The sequence below is a fragment of the Vombatus ursinus genome, unplaced genomic scaffold, assembly GCF_900497805.2.
Source record: "Vombatus ursinus unplaced genomic scaffold, bare-nosed wombat genome assembly UNPS02014822.1, whole genome shotgun sequence".
Taxonomy (NCBI): Eukaryota; Metazoa; Chordata; class Mammalia; order Diprotodontia; family Vombatidae; genus Vombatus; species Vombatus ursinus.
Window position 1 is genome coordinate 4,060,717 of NW_020954600.1, and position 21,355 is coordinate 4,082,071.

At 45.7% G+C, this 21,355-nt stretch overlaps 1 protein-coding gene across 1 annotated transcript in view; it reads left to right on the forward strand.

Moving 5' to 3' along the window:
• ALX4 (ALX homeobox 4) overlaps positions 1–21,116 on the forward strand; it is a 60,274-nt gene extending 39,158 nt beyond the window's left edge. The window contains exons 2-4 of the mRNA XM_027837640.1: positions 12,813–13,123; positions 19,341–19,469; positions 20,790–21,116. Of these exons, the coding sequence (XP_027693441.1) occupies positions 12,813–13,123; positions 19,341–19,469; positions 20,790–21,116 (767 nt within the window). The remainder of the gene's footprint in view (positions 1–12,812; positions 13,124–19,340; positions 19,470–20,789) is intronic.
• Positions 21,117–21,355: the final 239 nt, after the last annotated feature.

Below are 21,355 nucleotides of genomic sequence, written 5' to 3' on the forward strand. Positions count from 1 at the left end.
AAGGTAAAGCCAGCATGTACCCAAGTCTCTGGCACCAAATGATAAAGAAAGGAGAAATTAGTCCAGCTGAGGAAGATCAGAACTGAGCCATGAATGCAGCCAAAGGACTCACCAGCTAGGTGTGAAAAAAGGGCTTTGTGAAACTAATTAATATACAACATAATTATATATTATTGTTGAATTTTCAAAGTTAGAAGGGACCTTAGAACCTAGATACCCAGAACTGGAAGAAACTTTAACACATATATCAAAGAATATGAGAACCTTGAAAGGCAGAACTGTAAGGGACCGTAGAACATAAAACATAGAATGACAGAGCTGGAATAAGCCTTAGAATATAGAACTTGGGATGCCAGAGTTGGGACAGACTTTAGATATTAGAATAGGAAATGCTAAAGCTAGAAGAAACCTAACAGAAAATGCTGGATTTGGAAAGAGCAATTCTTTCCAGCTGAGGGTTATCTGGGAAAGCTTCATAAAGGAGGCAGGAATTGAAGGAGGGGAAGGACTTCAGGTAAAATGTCAGAGCTAGAAAGGACCTTAGATCATCATCCATCAGAGCCATGGGTGTAATCAATGTACATCAGAGTTATGAGGGACCTTAGAACACAGAATGTTAGAACTGGAAGGAACCTTAGTAAATAGCATGCTTTTACCTTCTTTTGTATCCGCAGTGTCCAGCACATAGTAGATGCTTAAAAAATGCTTGACTTGACTCTACTTGGCCTTAGAGCATAGAACACAGAATGCTAGAGATGGAAGAAACTTCAGAACAGAGCATAGGATGTCAGAATCCGAAGGAACCTCAGAGATCTCCTGGTGACTCCAATCCTTCTAGTTTGTAGATAGGCTCAGAGAGAAAAAGTGACTTTTTAAAGGTCTCACAGCTAGAGGCAGAGCCTGTTCTAGAAGTCACCTCTTCCTATTTGATGCCTCCCCTCCCTTTTTCTGAGACTAGGTCTCCATCTCTCTCTCTGTCTCTCTCTCTCTCTCTCTTTTTTTTTTTTTGGCTAGGCAATGGGGTTGAATGACTTGCCCAGGGTCACACAGCTAGTAAGTGTTATGTGTCTGAGGCTGGATTTAAACTCAGGTCCTGAATCCAGGGCCGGTGCTCTTTCCACTGCTCCACCTACCTTCCCCTTCATCTCTCTTCCAGGATACTAGGGCAGTTGCCACTCACTAGCTGGCTCCTTCTTATTGGTGATCAGCACAGAAGCTTTGACCTGCTCTGTTTCTGACCTGGACAGGTTTGCCCCTCTTGAGGCAGCCTGGTAGTCCTCTGATTTTGGGGGCTCACCACTTTGGTGTCAGACACTGGATTGGCATTAGCTGCAATGCAGATCCAAATTCTCAAACTCAAGCAACCCACCAACTTTAGTCTCCCTCTGCCCCAGCAGCAGAGATAGGTGTGTACCTCCCCCCTACAGATTAAAAATCTGATGCCCCCTTAAAAGAAGTTGTATTACTTTTGTTTATTAAACCAGTGATTTCAATACAGCCCCACCTCTTCTCCCCGCCCCCCCCAGAAGATGCTCTTGCAGAAATAGAATACAATATATCTTTTCTTTACAAATACAAACAGTAGGGCAAAGCCTTCTTCATCAAGCAGTACATGCAACTTAGTTGCCCTCCTCTCTTCCTAGAGGGGAGAAATATGTTTCCTTATCCACCTTTCCAGGACCAAAGTTGATTATGCCATTAAACCTGAAGTCAGGTGCCTTTTAGGTAATGAAAATGTTATTTTCATTTATATTGTTGCAGTTACCATATACATGGTTCTCCTGGTTCTGCTTTCTTCCCTGTGTAGCAGTTCATATAAGTCTTTGTAGGTTTCTCCGAATCCTTCATATTCATCAATGACTCTCCATTACATTTACATGATACAGTTTGTCCAGCCATTTACCAGTCAATGGACACCCATTTTGTTTCCAGTATTTTGTTCCCACAAAAAGTGCTGCAAGAAAAATTTTGGTATCTGTGCGTGCCTTTCCTTCTCTTTTTGAGCTCCTGGGGTACATGTCCAATAATGGGATTACCTGGGTCCAAATCTAATACTCTTTCCACTATGCCATACCTAGGAACAAAACACCGTACTTGGTCTGGAGCATGTGAGAGAGATAAAGAGGAGGTGGGGAGGGGGAAAGGAAAGAGACTGCCCAATCTCTGCCCTCCAAGTGGTTACAATCTCCCAGATCTCAGGAGAGGACTGATATCCCCAGGTTGGGGGCGGGGGGGAGGGGTCTGTGCTTATTTGTTGGGACTGAAGTGTCTCCTAGTGGCCAGTGTAGGTAACTGCATTCTTGGGATTTGCTCTCTAGCTCATTATATAACCTGACAATAGCCCTCGGAAATCTATCCATCCACCCATCAATCAATCAGCAAGCACTGATTAAGTACTCACAGTGTACCAGGTAATGAGGAGAACAAAGCTTTTGTAGCCTGTCCCCAGCAATGGGTCCTCCCTCGCCATCTCCTCTGCTCCCCCTCCCCTTTCTTGATTATTTCTGCAGTCCGTTGGTCTACTGGGTTCCATATTCCCAAGTTGGCTTGTCTTTGGTGGTGGTGGTGGTGGTGGTGGTAATGATAATGCTAGTGGTGGAAACTGGGGCAATAGGCAATAAATTTTTAAGGGAGGGACTATGCTATTACCTATGTATCTCCCCCAGCATCTAGCACAGGGTATGAACATTCTGGAGGGGGGGGTAATAAATGTTGAATGAATGATGTAGTTTTTAAATTCTAGTAGATCAGAATCATGTGGTTGTTTTTTAACTCTTGGAGAACTGTCCCTCATTTGTATTCTCTAGTTCCCTGCCTCGGTTCCTCCCCTTATCAATTGTTCCCCCCCCCAAAAAAAATTTAACTAACTTTTTAAGTGAGAGAGGTTAAGCAGTTTTCCCAGGGTCCTTTAGACTACAGTTATCTTTCAATGCTTTCCTCCTTGCCTTTCAGCTGAGCTCACAGAGTCCTCCCCTCCACCCTTCCATTCCACATCTGGGCATGTCTGCTCTTACTGGAGAAGAGACATTCCAGGGCTCAAAGTCCAGCTCTGGACTCTGCCCGGCTTTGTTACCCATGGGTCACCGGGCTTCTTAGGCCTGGAGCGGGAAAGGGTTTCAGAAGCTGTCTAGTCCAATCCCGTCGTTTGACTCATGAGGAAACTGAGGCACAGATCGGTCAATCAACTTGTTCATGGTTACACAGGTCATAAGCTGCAGAACCAGGATTGGAACTCCAAGGTCCTGTGACTCTACACTAAGTTCAGAGCTCTTTCCATTGTACTACACTAACTATGCGGCAGGTCTCTGAGGGAGGCCCCTGGCTGAGGCCCCTATTTCCAACAGATCCTAAATACTTCATTAAGTGGGTCCCCAGGCTGGACTTTGGCAGGAGTTGGAGTTTTTGAGCTGCAGCTGCGGTAGCAAGAGCAGCAGCTGAAGCTGCAGGAGACATCCTCCTACCTCCCCCATCCCAAGCCCAGAGCCCTCTGAGGCTTGGGTGAGACAGAAGTGGGCTTGGTTAGCACCTTCTAAATAGCATAAATGCACGGTAAGAGTGCCTATTTCAATCACTTAGATCTGTTACTTCATCTCAAAGCTCCAACCCCTTTAGCTCTGAGTCAGGCACATGTGGTTGGCCAGAAGCAGAGAGATCAACTTTGTTCTAATCCCTGTTACCTCATCCAACGACCTTGTGAGAAACACACATTGACTCTGACGTGCATGTGCATTCGTCTAGGCATGGGATCACACATCATAGACTTAGCACTGAAAAGGACCTTAGAGGTCCAAACTCTCCTCATTTGACCGGTGAAGAAACTGAGACCCAGAAGGGTTAAGTGATTTGCCCAAGGTCACACAGCTGGTAAGTATCAGAGGCAATTATCAACTACAGGTATACTTGATTCCAAGTCCATTGCTACAAGGAACCCCTCTCCCTCTATACACACAGACAAATAACTCAGCCCCCACTTTAATGGCTTATAGATTCTAAATAGATAGCATTTAGCAATCTTTGTTTTTTTTTTTTCAATGCAAGAAACATCTAAAGCCACAGACTCTCAGTATGAGAGGAGGAACTCTAAAGCACAGTGAGGGACCAGCTGCATTTATATAACACCTACTATGTGCCAGGCATTTTGAAAACATATTATCTCAATTCATCTTTATAACAACCCTTAGAGGTAGATGCTATTATTATCATCCTCATTTACAGTTGAGGAAGTTGAGGCAAAGAGAGGCTAAGTGACTTGCCCAGGGTCATACAGCTAATAAGTGTCTAAAGTCAAATTTTTAACTCAGGACTTCCTGACTTCTAATCTAGCACTCTATGCACTTCACCACCAGCTGCCTCATATTGTTATTGCTATTCCAGTCCTGTTCAACTCTTCATGACCCCATTGGGGGTTTTCTTAGCAAAGATACTGGAGTGGTTTGCCATTTCCTTCTCCTGCTCATTTTACAGATAAGGAAACTGAGGCAAACAGGATTACATGACTCAGCTAGCTTGTCTGAGGTCAGATTTGAACTCAGGAAGATGAGTCTTCCTGGGTCCAGGCCTGGTGCTCGATCTACTGAACCACCAGCTGCCTCATATGTAGAGCTGATTCTAGGAATAGCAATCATGTCAGATGGTATCACAGAAGGGGTGTGTGTGTGGGCGAAGAAAGGCAGGAACTACTCAGTTAGGTGGGCCTCATTACCATCATCATTATTGGTTTTTATTTCTTGCCTCTGATACCTATTAATGAAATAAATGTAAAGCACTTCGCAGATCTTAAAGTACTAAATAAATGTTAGCTATTGTCAGTTGTGGGCTGCTGCTGCTGCTGCTGCTGCCACTACTACTACTACTACTACTACTACTACTACTACTACTACTACTACTAATCACCACCACCACCACTACCACCACCACCACCACTACCACCACCACCACACTATAACCACCATCCCAGCAGCAGCAGCTACTGCTACTACTACTACTACTACTACTACTACTACTACTACTGCTACTACTACTACTATTACTACTCCTGCTACTACTACTACTGCTACTTGTATGACCCTGGACACATCACAACTCTTCTTTAAGCCTCAGTTTCTCCATCTGTAAAATAAGGAGGTTGGACCATCTGACCTCTTTGTTTCCTTTCAGCTCTCCACTAGGAGCCAATGAAACCCAACCCTCCTTGCTCTTCTCACATTCAACTTCATCTTATACTTACTATATTGGGGCATGGGGAGTGACGTGGTGGAAAGAATAGGAGTCAGTGGACCTACATATAAGACCTTTTCTTCTTTCTTCAATCCCTTTGGGGTATAGGCCTATAAATTCTATTTTTGGAAGAAATCAAATGAAACTATGTGACTTCTGGGATTTAAAAAAATCTGAGTCTGCCTTATGTCAATCTACTCCTTTCCCCTCTTCATCTCCTTCTCTGTTGCATTGGTTGAAGGAAATAGGTATGTTTAGCCTGGAGAAAGGAAGAAAAGTGGGGAGGAGCAGACTGGATTACTATATTCAAATATTTGAAAGGCTGTGTTACGGAGGAGGAATTAGACTTACTATACTTACTCCAGAGGGCAAAACTGGGACTGATGCACAGTGAGGGACCAGCTGCAGTTACATAACACCTACTATATGCTATAATACCTACTATGTACCAGATAAATCTTAATGTATAAACTTAAAAGACTGTATGTTGTACATATGTGTATGTATATTGTATGTGTGTGTGTATGCTGGGGTGTGCTGATAAATGTTAAACAACCAGCAGGGGAGGGGAGGAGAAATATATACATACATTATATATATTTATACACACACACACACACACACACACACACACACACACACACACACACACATATATATATATATAAAACTCTTGGAAGTTTTAATCTGCTTTATTAACATTTTATTCATCGCTTTGTTTAGTCTAGACAATCAACAAAACAAAAAACCAAGCCCTATTTGTCGTGTTTACCAATTTCCAAAGTGTAAATACTCCTAACTAAAATTTAACATAACTGGTCTGAAATGGCTTCAGCATATTCCTGTATGTATGTATGTGTACACGTATGTATCTATGTATGTGTGCTTGTACCTACGTGCATGCACGTGTATGTCTCCAGTGCCCAGTGCAGTGCTTCAGACAGAGTAATCATTTAATAATTTTTTGATGAATGAAATCTGAAGACATCTCCAACAAATTTGGCCCTTTAGAAAGTGGACGAGGCTGCCTCATCAGTTGGTGAGCTTCCTGTCAGTGGAAGTGTTTAAGGAAAGGAGAAATGACTACTTGTCAAGAATGCTGGAAAGTAGGTCAACAAGCATTTATTAAGTGCCTACTATGTGCCAGGCACTGTGCTAAGTGCTGGAGGGGCTCATGCTTTAGGCAAGTGTTGGACTGTATAATCTCTGAGATTCTAGCTCCCGAATTTCTAAATTGTGATAACTAGGAGTTCTTAAGCTGGAGTACAGGAACTTACTTTTTAAAAATACATTGAAAACTGTCATATAATATAATTAATAGGGGCAGGTAGGTGGTGCAGTGGATAGACCACCAGCCCTGAAGTCAGGAGGACCTGAGTTCAAATCTGGTCTCAGACCAAACACTTGACACTTACTAGCTGTGTGACCCTGGGCAAGTCACTTAACCCCAATTGCCTAAAAAATAAAAAATAAAATAATTAATGTACAGGACTTTTTGGTCCTATGTATTTTATTTTATGCATTTTTAAAGTGTTGTTCCAGCCCTCAGCACCTAAAGTCCATAGCTTTTACCAGGCTGCCCAAGGGTCTCTTACACATACACACTTACACTCTCTCTCTCTCTCTCTCTCTCTCCATAATCCTTGCTTTTAGAGGGAATGGGGAATGATAGGAAGAGCTAGAGAAAGCCATTGAATCAGAACCGGGGATCTTAGCCCTGAGTCAGACCCTAACAGAGTGACGCTAGTAAGTGACTGAAATTCCAGAGACTCCAGTAAATACAATTTTTCCAGGAGGAAGAAAATGAGGACTTTTCTAAGAGATTTGGAGTTTTAGAAGACAAGGAAGGAAGAAGAAAAGAAAGTCAGGCAAGAAAGAATGGATCCAAAAAAGTGCCATCAAGAGCTCTGACCTCAGGATGTTGTCATTAGCATATTAGTCATTATTCATTAGCAATACTGTCAGGAGAACTGAAGCTCCTAATGAGCTGAGGCTGGAGAAGAATGCTAAGGAAGCGGGAAAAAAAAGCCATTTTAGAAGGGAAAAGAAGGGTGATCAAAGAAGAACCAGGATCCCTGTTTAGTCAACAGGTTAATGATGATGGATGAAGGCAGAAATACTCAGCGTTTATTAAGTTCCTCTTTTGTCTGCCAAGAAGAATGATCTTTGGAATAGAAAGGAACCAACTGATTGATCAACCAGCACCTATTAATCACCTACTATGTACCAGGCACTCTGGTAGGAACTAGAGCTATAAACAAAAAAAGAACAGCAATAACAACAACAACAACAACAGTTCCTACTGTCTAAGAGGTTACATTTCATGAAGGGAGACGGACATGTATTATATTTAAGAATAAGTGTGTGCAGTTAAAATGAAGTCACTCCATCCCATTTTAGCCTTGATACCTTAACTAGGTAAGGATATGTCTCCATCACTAAATTAATTATAGGCCTTAGACAAAGGAAGGATACAAGCGTTTAAGGCACAGTGCTAAGTCCTTTACAAATATCTCCTTTGAACCTTACAACAACCCTGGGAGGGAGACGTTATTACCATCTTATAGTTAAAGAAACTAAGGCAGACAGATGTCAAGTGACTTGTCCAGAGTCACCCACCTAATAAGTGTCTGAGACCAGATTTGAACTCAAGAAGATGAACCTTCCTGACTCCAGACCCTTCATTCTACCCACTGCAGAGCCACCTAGCTGCCTATCCCAACCCTGTCCCCAAATAACAGGCTGTAATAATCAAGTTGATTCCCTTCTCTTCCCCTCCCTACCCTCCTCTCCACTAGCTGGAGAGGGACAGAAAGGGAGGTGGGTAGGTGAGGCGATCAAGAGTTCCTACAGCATCCTGCCCCAGGGAGGCTGGGAGCAAAGACCTGGTATCTGCCTGCTCTCACCAAGGCAGCTGTCGGTTTGACCCAATTTGGTCCCGGTTCCTCTGCTGGGCTTCCTATCCTCCCTCCTTCTGGCTGGCTCCAGGCCACCCCTGGCACATACCTGCCATTCTTCTATTCTCACCTTCCTGCTTCCATGCACACACTCCCAAAAGATTTTAGTTCATACTTCACATTTCCCTGCTTTTGTTCACCGAAGGCAGTGCACCTGTCCCAGGATCCTTGCTTTGACAGGACACGTACAAGGCTGAGATGGCCACTTCTTCTGCCTTCTCTGTCTCACTGGTCCCCAAATCTCCCACCGCCCCCCCAAAAAAACCCTGAGTGAAAGTCTCTTCAAAGCCAAAGGACACGGGAAACCTGGGAACTCTGGGGAAATGTATGTCTGGCCATACATTCCAGCCACCAACTTTCTATGACCTTTGGTCTTTCAAAGTCTATGATCCCTGGAATGTCCTCCTGAATCTTCTTGGGTTCTCAGAAAAATGCAACTATACCATAGTCTTCGTTCTTGGGTCCCTTCCAACTCTAATGTTCTATGTTCTATAACATTCTAAGTCCTATATACTCCAGATGGGACATTCTATGACTGTAAAATTTGGGTTCCCCCAGTTCCTAACTCCATCAGGAAGTGTTCTGTTGGCTCCAGAGATCGGCCCTTCCTAAGGCTGACTCCGGAATATGCTGGCTACTGTATTTATAGATTTTGCTTTGAGGCCTACATGGCACGACTGGGAAATGAGGGTCTCCTCTCAGGAGGAGACATATGCTGCTGCCCCCAGCCCATTAAGACCTTCCTCAGTTTCATTTCTAGAGTCTGTTGCATAATTGGACTATTCATTTTGAGTGAGATTAGGTGGGTTTTTTTTCCCTTTAAGAATAGTTTTTAAAAATGAAATGATTTGTGCCCAGAGAAGATAAATATCTTTGCTGAAAGCTCCCGACCAGCTTGCCAGCTGCAGTCTGCATCATGCTGTCGGTGAAGCCTGGGCTTGGCAGACCAATCTGCATGTGTATGTGTGTGTGTGTGTACATATGCCGTGCAGCTGCTGCATCCCTGACGGACCCGCCTATCCAAGCAGTTCTCAAACCAACTCCTGGTCCCTTGTCCACCATCTTTAACTCTTCTTGGCTCCAGTCTCCTTTTTCTGAAGAGAGCATTAAGTCAATGACCACATTACTGTGTATCTAGCGATAATTGGTGATGAGAGGATGCCTTGTTTGTCCGTCCTATGGATCTCTGATCCTCTCTCAGTAAAGTATGGAATCCCATTTCCAGCAGTAAAGATGGGATGTCCTGAACCCTCCTCACTCATCTGTATTTAGAAGCCAATTCCCTGTCTGGCCCAGTTGGTGCCAAACTTGATTCATTAGTAGCATGCCCAATAATCCATCACTGTGTAATCTCAGTCAAATCCCCTTCTTTGAGCCTCAGTTTTGTCATCTGGAACAAAGGCATAATAATATTTGCTCCACTTGCTTCATAGGGTTATTGAATGAAACATGTTTAACAAACCTGAAAGTTCTGTATAGAAATAGGAATTATGATTTCTGAGCTTCTAAATGTTTATACCTTTCTAGTTAAGTGTACCAAAAGACTGGGGCTGGAGAAGCAAAAACAGCCCAGAGGTCAAAGGACATGAGTTTGAGTCCCAGCTCTGCAACTTGCTAACCACATGACATTAGGCAACTTGCTTCCTTCTCTTAACCTCAGTGGCCTCATCTCTAAAACGGGGATAATAATATTTTTATGTCATGGATTTGTTGGGGGAATTAGATGAGATGGTGAACATTAAGTGCTTTTAAACCTCAAACCCTTATATAAAGTCAGCTACAACTAGCTATAAAATGGGAATAATAACAGCACAGCACAGTAGAAATGGGGCAGCTAAGAGGTGTAGTGGATAGAGTGCCTGGCCTTCAGTCAGGAAGACTCTTTTCCTTGAGTTCAAATTCAGTCTCAGATATTTACTAGTTGTGTGACCCTGGACAAGTCACTTAACCCCAATTGCCTCCAAAGAGGAAAAAAAAGAAAAAAAACCCAAATCAATAGCGTCTTGATTCTCTGCCTTGTTACCATTCTCCTTGGCATCTTGCTCTTTGGACTTAGGGTGTTGGACGCTCAAGTGTCTTCTAGCCCTGAATTCAGTGAATACAGAACTACTCCAAAGAGCATGAAAACAGACCCATAACTAGAGCATCATGACTGAGGCTTTGTCCCAGGGCAGCCCAGTTTAGAGAGTGCAGTGATGGTGAGCTCCTAGAGCAGTACTTTTGAAATAAATCCCCCCTCCCACTCTACTGAGTTGTAATTTTTTTTCATATTATGAGTTACAAGGTTTATTTGAGGGAGAATTCATGTTGCTTGTTCCCGAGGTGATTCTTGCCCTGGCCCCCAGGCACATCAGAATCTCTAGTCATGTTTCTTTTTAATTATTCCCTGAAGTTTTAAGGGTTCTTTGAGCACTATAGGCCCATGGGTTTGCCAGCCAAGATGAGAGCTGAGAAATTAAGGCAACGGCTGCAGGGGTAACAGTGTGACTTTGGCCACAGGGCTATGGGGTCCTGTTTTCTATGATTCTGTGTTTAAAGGGACTCAAGGCTCTGTCCCAATGACAACAGGACTGTTATGAGCAGGCGTCACATGGAGATATAGAAAGTGGGAACAGCATAGTAGTTGGGGATGTTGTGGGAAGAATCAGAGTAGCAGATTGAAAACAATGTCACACTCAGACTCAAGAATCCTAACTCTTCCATTTAGTTGCCTTAGGCAAATCACTTAACATCTCTGAGGCTCAGTTTCTCCATCTGTAGAATGGGGATAGGAATAATCACACTACCTACCACACAAGGCTTTTGTGAGGGAAATATTCAATCATTCATTTGATAATCTTTTAAAAATTTATTGAAGTAGTAAAAATTCATTTTTTTCTCTCTCCCAACTCCCCTTCACTGGGAAAAAAAAGAAAAGAAAAAAAAAATCTTTCAACCGCCATTTTAAAGTAACTGTTCTATGTCAGACACTGAAAACACAAAGACAAAAAAAGAAACACTTATTACCCTCAAGGAGCTTACATTCAATCTAGAGAAGCAGACTTTATACATTTGAGTCAATAGGAAATATATACAAAGTTAACACTTTGTAAACATTAAAGACAATCATCACTCCAAAGTGTCCACCTCCAGGGCTGGATGTTCAATGTATCCTAATCATATCTCTGAGGCTCTGGAGTGGCAAAGCGGGTTATGAAACCATCAGAAGACTCAGGTCACCAGAGTCACTAGCCCTTTCTAGGTTTCTCATTTCACCTCTCTGAGGCTGTTTCCCCATCTGTAAAATGAAAAAGGGTTGGATTGGATGAATTCTAAGGTCCCACCGTGCTGTACATCTCTGATCCTGTGATCCATCTGTAAAATGAGAGAGTCAGGCTAGGTGATTTCTCGTGTTTCAGTTCTTAAAATCCTTGACTGGAACTATGCCCTGCTTGATGGGGATGGCTACAGGCCAGCGTCCACCAGCTGTATCCAAATGAAGCCAGATGTGACAGACTGTCAATTAGCCCTGGGAAAATGCACAGGGAGTCTATCATTGGGAAGATCCTCAATTTACACCTGAGTATCCCTGGCTGGCAGAAGAACCAGGACATGGGCACTGTTTTCAATTAGGAAACATCACCCCCTGCAAGGAAAACAAAAATATCTTTCTATCTGATAATGGGCAACACTTGGGAGAGACACAAGAAGGATGGCAATGTTGGTCCACTCAGCAGTTGTTAGTCTCTGCCCAGGGACAGGGTACATGCAGATGGCTCTGGGGTAGGGCAGAAGGTAAGGATTGGGCTTTCTCAACATCCTCCCACCAAAAAATTAAAAAATGACCCCAGTGAGCCAGGCAGGTAGTGAGGAGGAATCCCAGGCACTACTAGAATGCAGCCCATTCCTAAAGTCCTGGCTGGAGTAAAAACATCATTGCTCTCTGTGCCTCAGTTTAACTATCTGAAAACAGAAACAGTATCCATAGGTCAACTCCTCAGAGAAGTGTTAGGGAAGCGAGGACCTGGTCCCAAAGACCCAGGGAGTAAAGAAGGTCAGGGGCTAGAGGCCATGGACTTTCATGGCATGGGCTACTCTGATCATAGAATTATGGATGTGTGCTGCATGGTCCTCAAAAGTCACCTAGTTCAACACTTTCAATTTTCCTGATGAGGAAACTGAGGCACTGAGAGAGGAAATAACTTGCCCAAGGTCACAGAACTAGGATTTTAAACCAGATTCTCTGAATTCAAATACAATAATCTTTGCATTATACAACAAAGGTAACAGGGAAGGGTCATGGAGATGACATACCCCTCCCCCAGCCTCATGGTATGGGAAATTACTTCTCTGTCCTCCTTCCTCTCTCAATCTTCACATGATTGGAGTCCTGACTCAGTTCTCAGATCCACCAGTGACTAGTCTGGGTGGCCAGGGGTAGATCACTAGATTTTTCTGAGCCTCAATTACTGTATCTGAAAAGGAGACAATACCATTGACAGTAGCTAACTCTCACGTTTGCTGTGAGGAGTCATTTGTCAACCTAAAAGTCCTAGAGAAAAACCATAATGTTATTATCATGATTGGCCTTTTGGCTACCTGCTTAATTGTCTCTATCTTTATTTTCTTCCTTTTCTACCTCTCTGCCTACTCTCTCAGCCAAAGAAAGTTCCTTGGGAGAAACTGAGATAGCACCCAACTCTGACCCAGTGGGGATGGACAGCAACTACCTCGGCATGAAGGAGGCTGGGGTGAAGGGCTCCCAGGACAGGGCTGGCACAGACCTACCCAGCCCCATGGAAAAGGCCGACTCAGAAAGCAACAAAGGGAAAAAGCGACGGAACCGTACTACCTTCACCAGCTACCAGCTGGAAGAGCTGGAGAAGGTCTTCCAGAAGACCCACTACCCAGACGTCTATGCCCGAGAGCAACTGGCCATGAGGACGGACCTCACCGAGGCTCGGGTGCAGGTCAGTCTGGCGTAGGGTCGGAGAGGGGAAGGATGACAGGCTGAGGGACTCTCTCAGGCCCAGAATTCAAGCTGGGCTGGTCAAGAGGTCAATCAAGTATACGTGATATGGGCAGTGTGAGGGAGGAGAGAAGAAGGCAGGGCCTTTGCCTTTGAGGGTCTCACATTGATGGGTTAGACTGGAAAAACATTTTTAGAAAACCAAGGAACATGAACATCACAGAATCTCAGAATGGGACAGGGCCATACCTGAACAAGAATCCCAGTAAATTCTCACTAGAATACTCCCTACAAATAGTCAGCCATTCTCTGCTTAGAGATTTCCCAAGAAGGGTAACCCCCCAACTCCTGAGAGAAAAAGCTCTAATTCTTAGGAGATTGTCCTTTACATCAAACTCAGATCTCTACAACCTCCCAGCAGAAACAGCAATCTCATTAGAACCAGGTGCAAAGAGTCCAAAGTTGCCTCCTTTGAAGAAGAGGAGGACATGCGTGATGTCTTTTAGAAGTATGGCTAGTCCTGGATTCAGTTCCTGCACCTGATATCTTGGCTGTGAGACCCCATGTAAATCCCCTAACTTCTCAGTGCCTTGGGCAATTCTGAGACCATAAATTACAGAGAAGGTGCCAAGCTGCCATGGTAGAAGGAGTTTCTTTCCTTTACCAATGAATCCAACAGATCTAGTTCATGTCCCTTCCATTAAAAAAAATACATTTTAAAAGCCTTGTTTATATAAAGGAGTAAAGTCTTACCCCTGGAAAACTTACATACATTATTTTATTGCATTCTATCTTCACATTGACTCTATTAAGTTAGAGCAGGGATTATTATCCCCATTTGACAGATGAGAAAATCAAGGACCAGAGTGGAGAAATGATTGCCCAAGGTTACCCAGCTGACTGGGGGTTGAATTCAAACTAGCCCTCCTAATCCAACAATCTTCCCATTACCCCTGGTGTCTTTAATTAACCCCCACCTCTTCTTGTTGAATAAAGGTACCCAGCTGAGCCCAAAAGCAAGAGGTGGAGGGATTTGGGTAAAAGTGAACATTCATGAAACTCCTACTGTGAGCTCAGCCCTGGGGAACGTGTTTAAATGAGACACAGTTTCTTCCCTCATTGCATTTCTTGTATAGTAAGAGGATAGGAGAGTTAAAAAAAAACACAGCATTATGTGAGGTGTGTTGGAGAAGGTGGTTACCAACTGGAGGGAATCAGGGGAAACTTCCTGTAGGAGGTGGAATTCAATTCAGGTTTGAAAGAATGGGTAAGGATACATAAGGCAGAGGGGACCAAGTAATAACACAAAATGATCAGGACAGACAATAATCGAATGCAGTTAGAGCATAGAGTGTGTGAGGCGAGGAATGTGAGATAAGACAAGAAAGAGCGGCCCCAGAGGGTGAATGGCCTTGAATGCCAGGAAAAGAAATCTGAACTTGACTCAGTAGACAGGTTTCTTGGGGGAGGTGAGGCCAAAGCAAGGTTCTAAAATGAAGGGGGGCGCAGCTAGGTGGCATAGTGGATAGAGCACCAGTCCTGGATTCAGGAAGACCTTAGTTCAAATCTGGCCTCAGACACTTGATATTTACTAGTTGTATGACCCTGGGCAAGTCACTTCACCCCATTGCCTTGCAAAAAAAACAAAAGAAATAAAATGAAGAAGGCATGTGTATTGGTGGAAAAGAAGGCTGAGGGAATATTAAGCAGAAAGAATAGTCCATGATGGTAATCATCTGCCAACAATTCAATAAACTTTCATTAAGCACCTAGAGTGGGCTGGGCACTATCCTGGGACCCAAGAACAAAAATGAAAACCAACCCTGCCCTCAAGGAGCTTACATTCTACTATTATTATAATAGGGTAGTATGGTAGAGAGGAAAGATCACTGGGCTAGAAGTCAAAAGACTGGGGTCCCAAACCAAGCTCTGCCATCAGTGAAGGAACAAGTAGATCAATGAATGAGTGAATGCCCAAACGAATGAATCACTTCCTATGTGCCAAGCGCCGTGGTAAACACTGGGGATACAAATTCAGAAGCCACGGCAGTCCCCTGATGTCAAGGTGATTACATTCTAATAGGGGATGAGGAGAGGAGACACCAGGGAGGTTCCTCCCGGAGTGATCCAGGGGAAATCACTCCACATTTGTGCCCGTTTCCTCATCAGCTTGTGCCTGCATGTATCTACGTAAATGTGAATGTGTGTGGATGTGTGTATATGGATAGAAACACATATAACACATATATATTATACATCTGTGAGTGTGTAAACAAACATGCACACGCATGCTGCCTCTAAGTTATGAGATAGGATGTGGATGCCCTTCTCTGCCTTGAAAGAAGGGCCTACTGGACGACCAGATGAATTCCACCCATGTGCAGCCTAGGGACTCTCCTGCTGGGGACCCTGGGTGCCTGGAGCCAAGCTGAGGAGGACAGAGATAGAGTAGGAGGGGTGGGCTTTTCTAGGAGGGAGCCTGGCGTTTGGCTGGGCTCCAGGTGCTGGAGGGGCCTCTTCTGTGCCTGTCTAGGATTCCAATCTCCGCAGCTGGTGTCTGAAGACAATAAGGCCTCCCCATCCCTGGCCCACCCCGCCCTGGCCCCAGATGGGCTGTGGTTAGCGTGAGCTTTGCCAAGGCAGTTGGTTCCTTGCACAGCTCAGCCCCCCAGAGAGGCCTGTGTTGAGTGGGCCTATGCTTGGGGCTGGGGTTCAGAGGCGTGGTGGTCCTGAAGCTCAGGATTTGAGAACTTCCGGCAGCTTCAGGACGCTCGCACTGATGAAGAACAGACACTTAGACTTCTTAAGGTCTTGGATTCTAGAATAGAGACCTTGAGGAATCCACATGATTCCAAAGCCTGAGGACTTGGGAATGTGGCTGGGGAGCCGGAGGGGTTCTGAAAGCCAGGGATTTGAGTTTTGGAGTGGTGTGGATGGGGGAGTGGGGAGTAGGGATGGGAAGCTAGACTTTGGAAGTTTTGGAAGTCACAGGGTTGGAAAGTCTGGCAGGTTCTAGAGCTCAGAAATGCAGACTCTAATAAACCCATCAGTCAGTCAATCAATGAAGATTTGTTAAGGGCTTATTATGTGCCAGATACTCCTTCCCTAGGGGAGATCTTCCCCACCCCTGCCCCCTGGGTTGAACTATAAACTGAGATTAGGTTTAGAATCATAGAATGGCAAGAGTTCAAAGGGACCTTAGAACATAATCTGAGCTGGGAGTGACATTAGAACATAGAAAATCAGAGCAGGATGGAAGCTTAGAACATAGAATGTAAGAGTCAGGAGGGAACTGAAGACATAGGACAGAATGGAGGAGCTGGATGGGACCCCAGAACAGTCATCCCAACTCTTTGTTCCCCACCCCCAAAACACTCCCCCACACACACCATCTCTCCATCTCTCTCTGTCTCTTTGTCTCTATCTCTGTTTCTGTCTCTCTGTCTCTCTCTTTCTCTGTATCTCTGTCTCTCTGTCTCTATCTCTGTCTGTCTGTTTCTGTCTCTCTGTCTGTCTGTCTGTCTCTGTATCTGTCTTTCTGTTTCTCTCTCTCTCTCTCTCTCTCATCTACACCTGCCTTTTTCTCCTTGCACACTCATTTAACATTGATGGAACTCCCTTGGGGGCCCCTCCTCCCTTCATTTCCCACAGATATCTTTACCTCCATTAACCTCATTCATCCTCCTTAACCAGCATACTAACAGCCATGTCCCTCACACCTGTCTTGCTTATTCCTTCCCTCCACATTTTACCTCCTCGTCCCACCTCACCCCCTTAACTCCTCTCCTCTCTTCCCCTGACCACTTATCTCCTCTCCTCCTCCTCCTCCTCTTCTTCTTCCTCCTCCTTAGAGAAGCAGGCTTGCCCCTAGTGCCTTCTGCCCCATACATCTGAACAACCCTCCTTTCCCAAGACAGTTTCTAGGGTAAGATGTCCATGTGCCAGGGAACCCCAGCCCCCCAGCCCCCTCCCAGGCACCAGCTATTCCCAATTCAGTCCCATGAGGGACCTGAGACTCCAGGAGGTGGGAAGGGAAGCTTCAGAGGCTGCTCAGCATTTTCCTCCTTGTCTCTTTCTTCCAAAAATGAAAAAAAACCCCAGCAATATATCTTGATGCCTCATCCCCCTCCTCATGTAGCCCCCCCTTGCCTCCCCTCAGCTTCCCCCACATAAAACCCTGGGAGGCTGAGGCAGGAGGAGCGGAAAGACTGAGCTAAGCCTGCAGGAAATTAAACATGAAATGAAAACAAGCTTTGGCTATTCCCTCTCTCATCCTGCCCTCCACCCCCCATTCCAGGCCACTGATAAAACGGGATCCAGTTTCATTGGGAGATGAAGCCTGGCTCTGTGCTCTGTGCTCTGTGCTCTGGGCCCTGAGGGGTGGGAGGCAGACTGGGGGACCAGCCTGGGCTGTTCATTGCCAGGAAGAGGCAGGGGATAGGACAAGATGGCACTGAGGCCCAAGTGAAGTTCAGTGAGTTGAGTCAGGGGAAGCCTAGGGGAGAGGGAGCCATGGGAGGATGTGAAGGGTGCCTTCAAGAACTTGAAAGCCTTTCTTAAAGAAGAGGGTCAGATTTGTTTTGCTTGGTCCCAGAGGGTTAGGCTATGAACAATGGAAAAAAATTATGAAGAGGCATATTTAGGTTAGAGACCAGAGGGAAAACTTGCTAACACTTAGGGTGATTTCCAGAGTGGAATAGGCTGCCATGGGAGGTAGGAAGTTCCCCCTTCCTGAAAGTTTTTAAACAAAAGATGAATGACCGATTGTCAGACACGTTGTAGTGGGATATGGATTAGGCTAGATCAGCCGCCATTGAGGTCCTTTCCTGCCTTGACACTCTGTGACTAAGGTTCTGGCCCTAACTCTGCCTCTTACTAGCCAGCCATGCAACCTTAGACACATACCCTTTATTTCACAGGGTGGGTGTAAGAATCGAATGAGCTGGGAGATAGAGGCAACTCACTTTTTGCTAGAATTCCCATATTGCAGATGAAGAAACTGAGGCTCAGGCAGATGCTGTCTTTTGTATATAAATGCTATCTAAGCATGAGCTCTGGTTCTCCTCACCTTTACTACACCCCTTACCAAAAACCCTTTGCCCTTTTCCTCCGTTTCATCCCTCCAGCCTTTGCTCTCTCTGGTGGTGTCTCCCTAATCCAAAGGAACCTTTGAATCACCTCCAGTTAGATGTGAAAAGCCATTCCAGGACTTGATGCTGCTTTTTCCTCACTTTCTCCTGCCCATTCCCTAGCTTCCTCCAACCCCAGGGCAGAATCAGAGTCACAGAGTTTCAGGGTTGGCAGAGATTTCTGGTACCATAGGAATTGCCATCAGAATCACAGGATTCAGAGCCAGAAAGGACTTCTTTCGTCCAGCCCCATCCTTTCCCTGACAACCTAAACCAAGTCAAGAAGGAAGATATGACCTAACCTGAATCACACCGATAACATGGAGCAGAGCACACATTTTAATAGCATGTCCTCTGATTCCATATTCAGAGTCCTTTCCACTACAAGCTGCCTCATTTAGAACAGCCCCTACCTGAGTATGAATTCCCTGTACAACATCTAGAAAAGAGCCTTTGCTTGAAGACTTCCCATGATGGGGAGCTCCCTCCCTCCCAAGGCAACCCATCCCATCACTGGACGGGTCTAATTGTCAGGTCATCCAGCGAGTGTCTTTGTCCCTGTAACTTCTATCTGTTGGCTTTCGTTTTGCTTGACAACCTAGCCAGTGATGATGATGGTGATGTCTGATGTCATCATCGTCACCATCATCATTGTCATCATCAACATCAATAACAACAATAACATTGTAGCATTTCCATGTCAGAACTTGAAGGTTTGCAAAGTATTCTACCTATATCTTTTAATTTCATCTCCACAGTATCTCTTTGGGGTAGTTGTTATTATTATCCCCACTTAACAGGTGAGGAAACTGAATCTGAGTGAGGTTAAGAGAATTACCAGGAGTCACAGAGCTATCAAGTGTCTGTGACAGAATTTGAAATCAGGTCTTCCTGAATCCAAGTCCAGGGCTTCTACCTATCATGTTACCCTCTCTCTATAAAACTGATCGAGTCTAAATTGGAATGCTCTGAGATTCTCAAAAGGGTTAGGGAATTGGGGGCCAAACAGGATACTGGATGGGGTCCTCAAACCCTAATCCTTAGGGACTCCATCTCCAGCCCACTCCCCACACATACTTCTATCCTCAGGTCTGGTTCCAGAACCGACGGGCGAAATGGAGGAAGCGGGAGAGGTTTGGGCAGATACAGCAGGTTCGAACTCATTTCTCTACGGCCTACGAGCTGCCCCTCCTTACCAGAGCTGAGAACTATGCCCAGGTGAGTGCTCGATTCCAATCCTAGCCTCAGCCCCCTCACTCAAAGACTAGGTGTCGAGTATGAGAGAGTGAGGACCAGGGTCCTGTCATCATTTCTCCCCTGACCCCTCATTTTCCATCCTTAGGAACAGAGAACTCATGGGAGTTGCTCCTTCCATTATGATAAGTTCTTTGAGATCCTGCCTCCAAGAGCATGGAGGAGAATGGAATATTTGAGTTATCGGGGGAGGGAGTGGTTGGGATTGAAAATCAGGCTCCTAGGAAGTTTATCCTCATCCCAAAAAGGATGTCATTCCAGGGAGCTCTGTGACAGACGATTCACTATCTCCTCTCTGTACCTACAGAGCTTTGGGGCATCTAGGGGCCAGAACCTGGCTGAGCCTTAGGGAAGGAAAGATTTCTCTCTCCTTTTTCCCTTCTTCTGACTTTGTCACCTTCTGGGACACAGAGAGCAGCCTGACTCCTGGCCATCTCACAGAGGAAGCCCCTCTTTTTGGCCTCCTCTCTGCCCTGCCCTCCTTTGCACCTCCCCCCCAGCTGTAGCTCTGTGTTGGCTGAAGTGAGTGCCTGTGCTGAGCCAGGCTCCAACGTCTGTACAGGCTAAGGGATAGTGGCCTTTCCACCCCCAGGAGGCCGCCTAGAGAACTTGGTTCCCAGGGAGGGGGGCCCTGAAACCTGGGAGCTTCTGGGAAGCCTGGCCCCTCCAACCTGGCCTACATTTTCCAAAGCCCCCAGGCTTCCAACCCAGATGCTGGGCCTGCTTTCTGCAAAACTGGGACATCAGCAAAGTTTGACTTTGGTGCTTCCCAGCTCCCTGCTCTGGGCCCCTTCCCCCTTCCTGGCCCCCAGCCTTTCTTTAGATGACTCTCCTATATCCCATTCCTGTCTCCTATTTTCAGAAGACATTGGTCTCAGCTGGTTGTCAGCTAATAAAATCTTAGTGACCTTAGATGCCATCCTGTCCCGCCTCTCTCCCAATACAGAAATCCCCCTCATCAACATCCACAACAGGTATTTGAACGATGCTGGTGATGCAGAACAGTCCCTTTTTAGACCCTGGTTCTGTGATGGGTCTTCAAGACCCAAAGATCTCTCTCTCTCTCTCTCTCCCTCTCTCTCCCTCCCTCCCTCTCTCTCTCTCTCTCTCTCTCTCTCTCTCTCTCTCTCTCTCTCTCTCTCTCTCTCTGTGGAATTTGGGCCAAGGGCAGTGGGGAAGATGTTCCAGTATTGAATGGTACTATTCTATTTGCTCTCACACAAAGGATCCCCTGGCTGGTCCTCAAGGAGCCAGCCTGTGATTTCTCTACTTGCCTCTTCTTAGATCCAGAATCCATCTTGGATTGGTAATAATGGAGCAGCTTCTCCTGTCCCAGCCTGCGTGGTCCCCTGTGATCCAGTGCCCACCTGCATGTCTCCTCATGCCCATCCCCCTGGTGCCAGTGCTGGTGTCTCTGACTTCCTGAGTGTCTCCGGGGCCAGCAGCCACGTGGGCCAGACACACATGGGCAGCCTCTTTGGGGCCACAGGCCTCAGCCCCGGCCTCAACGCTTATGAGCTCAACAGTGAACCTGACCGGAAGAGCTCCAGCATCGCGGCCCTACGGATGAAGGCCAAAGAGCACAGTGCTGCCATTTCTTGGGCCACATGACAGGGCCCCTCATGCTTTCCCCCTACCCCCTTCCCCTGCCTCGGGGCATTGGCCAAGCCCCTGGTCCCCAGGCCAACTGCCTATTCGACTCTCCTCATTGCCCAAGGCCCTGGGAGCCAGGGTAGCTTCAGGAAGTTGAGAGAGCACTTTTAGTTGCCCAAAGTCTGGGCTGATTGAGTCCTCATGGACTTCCTGACGGGCAAGGGAACAGGCCTGGCCTCCCCTGGCTCTGAGGCTCT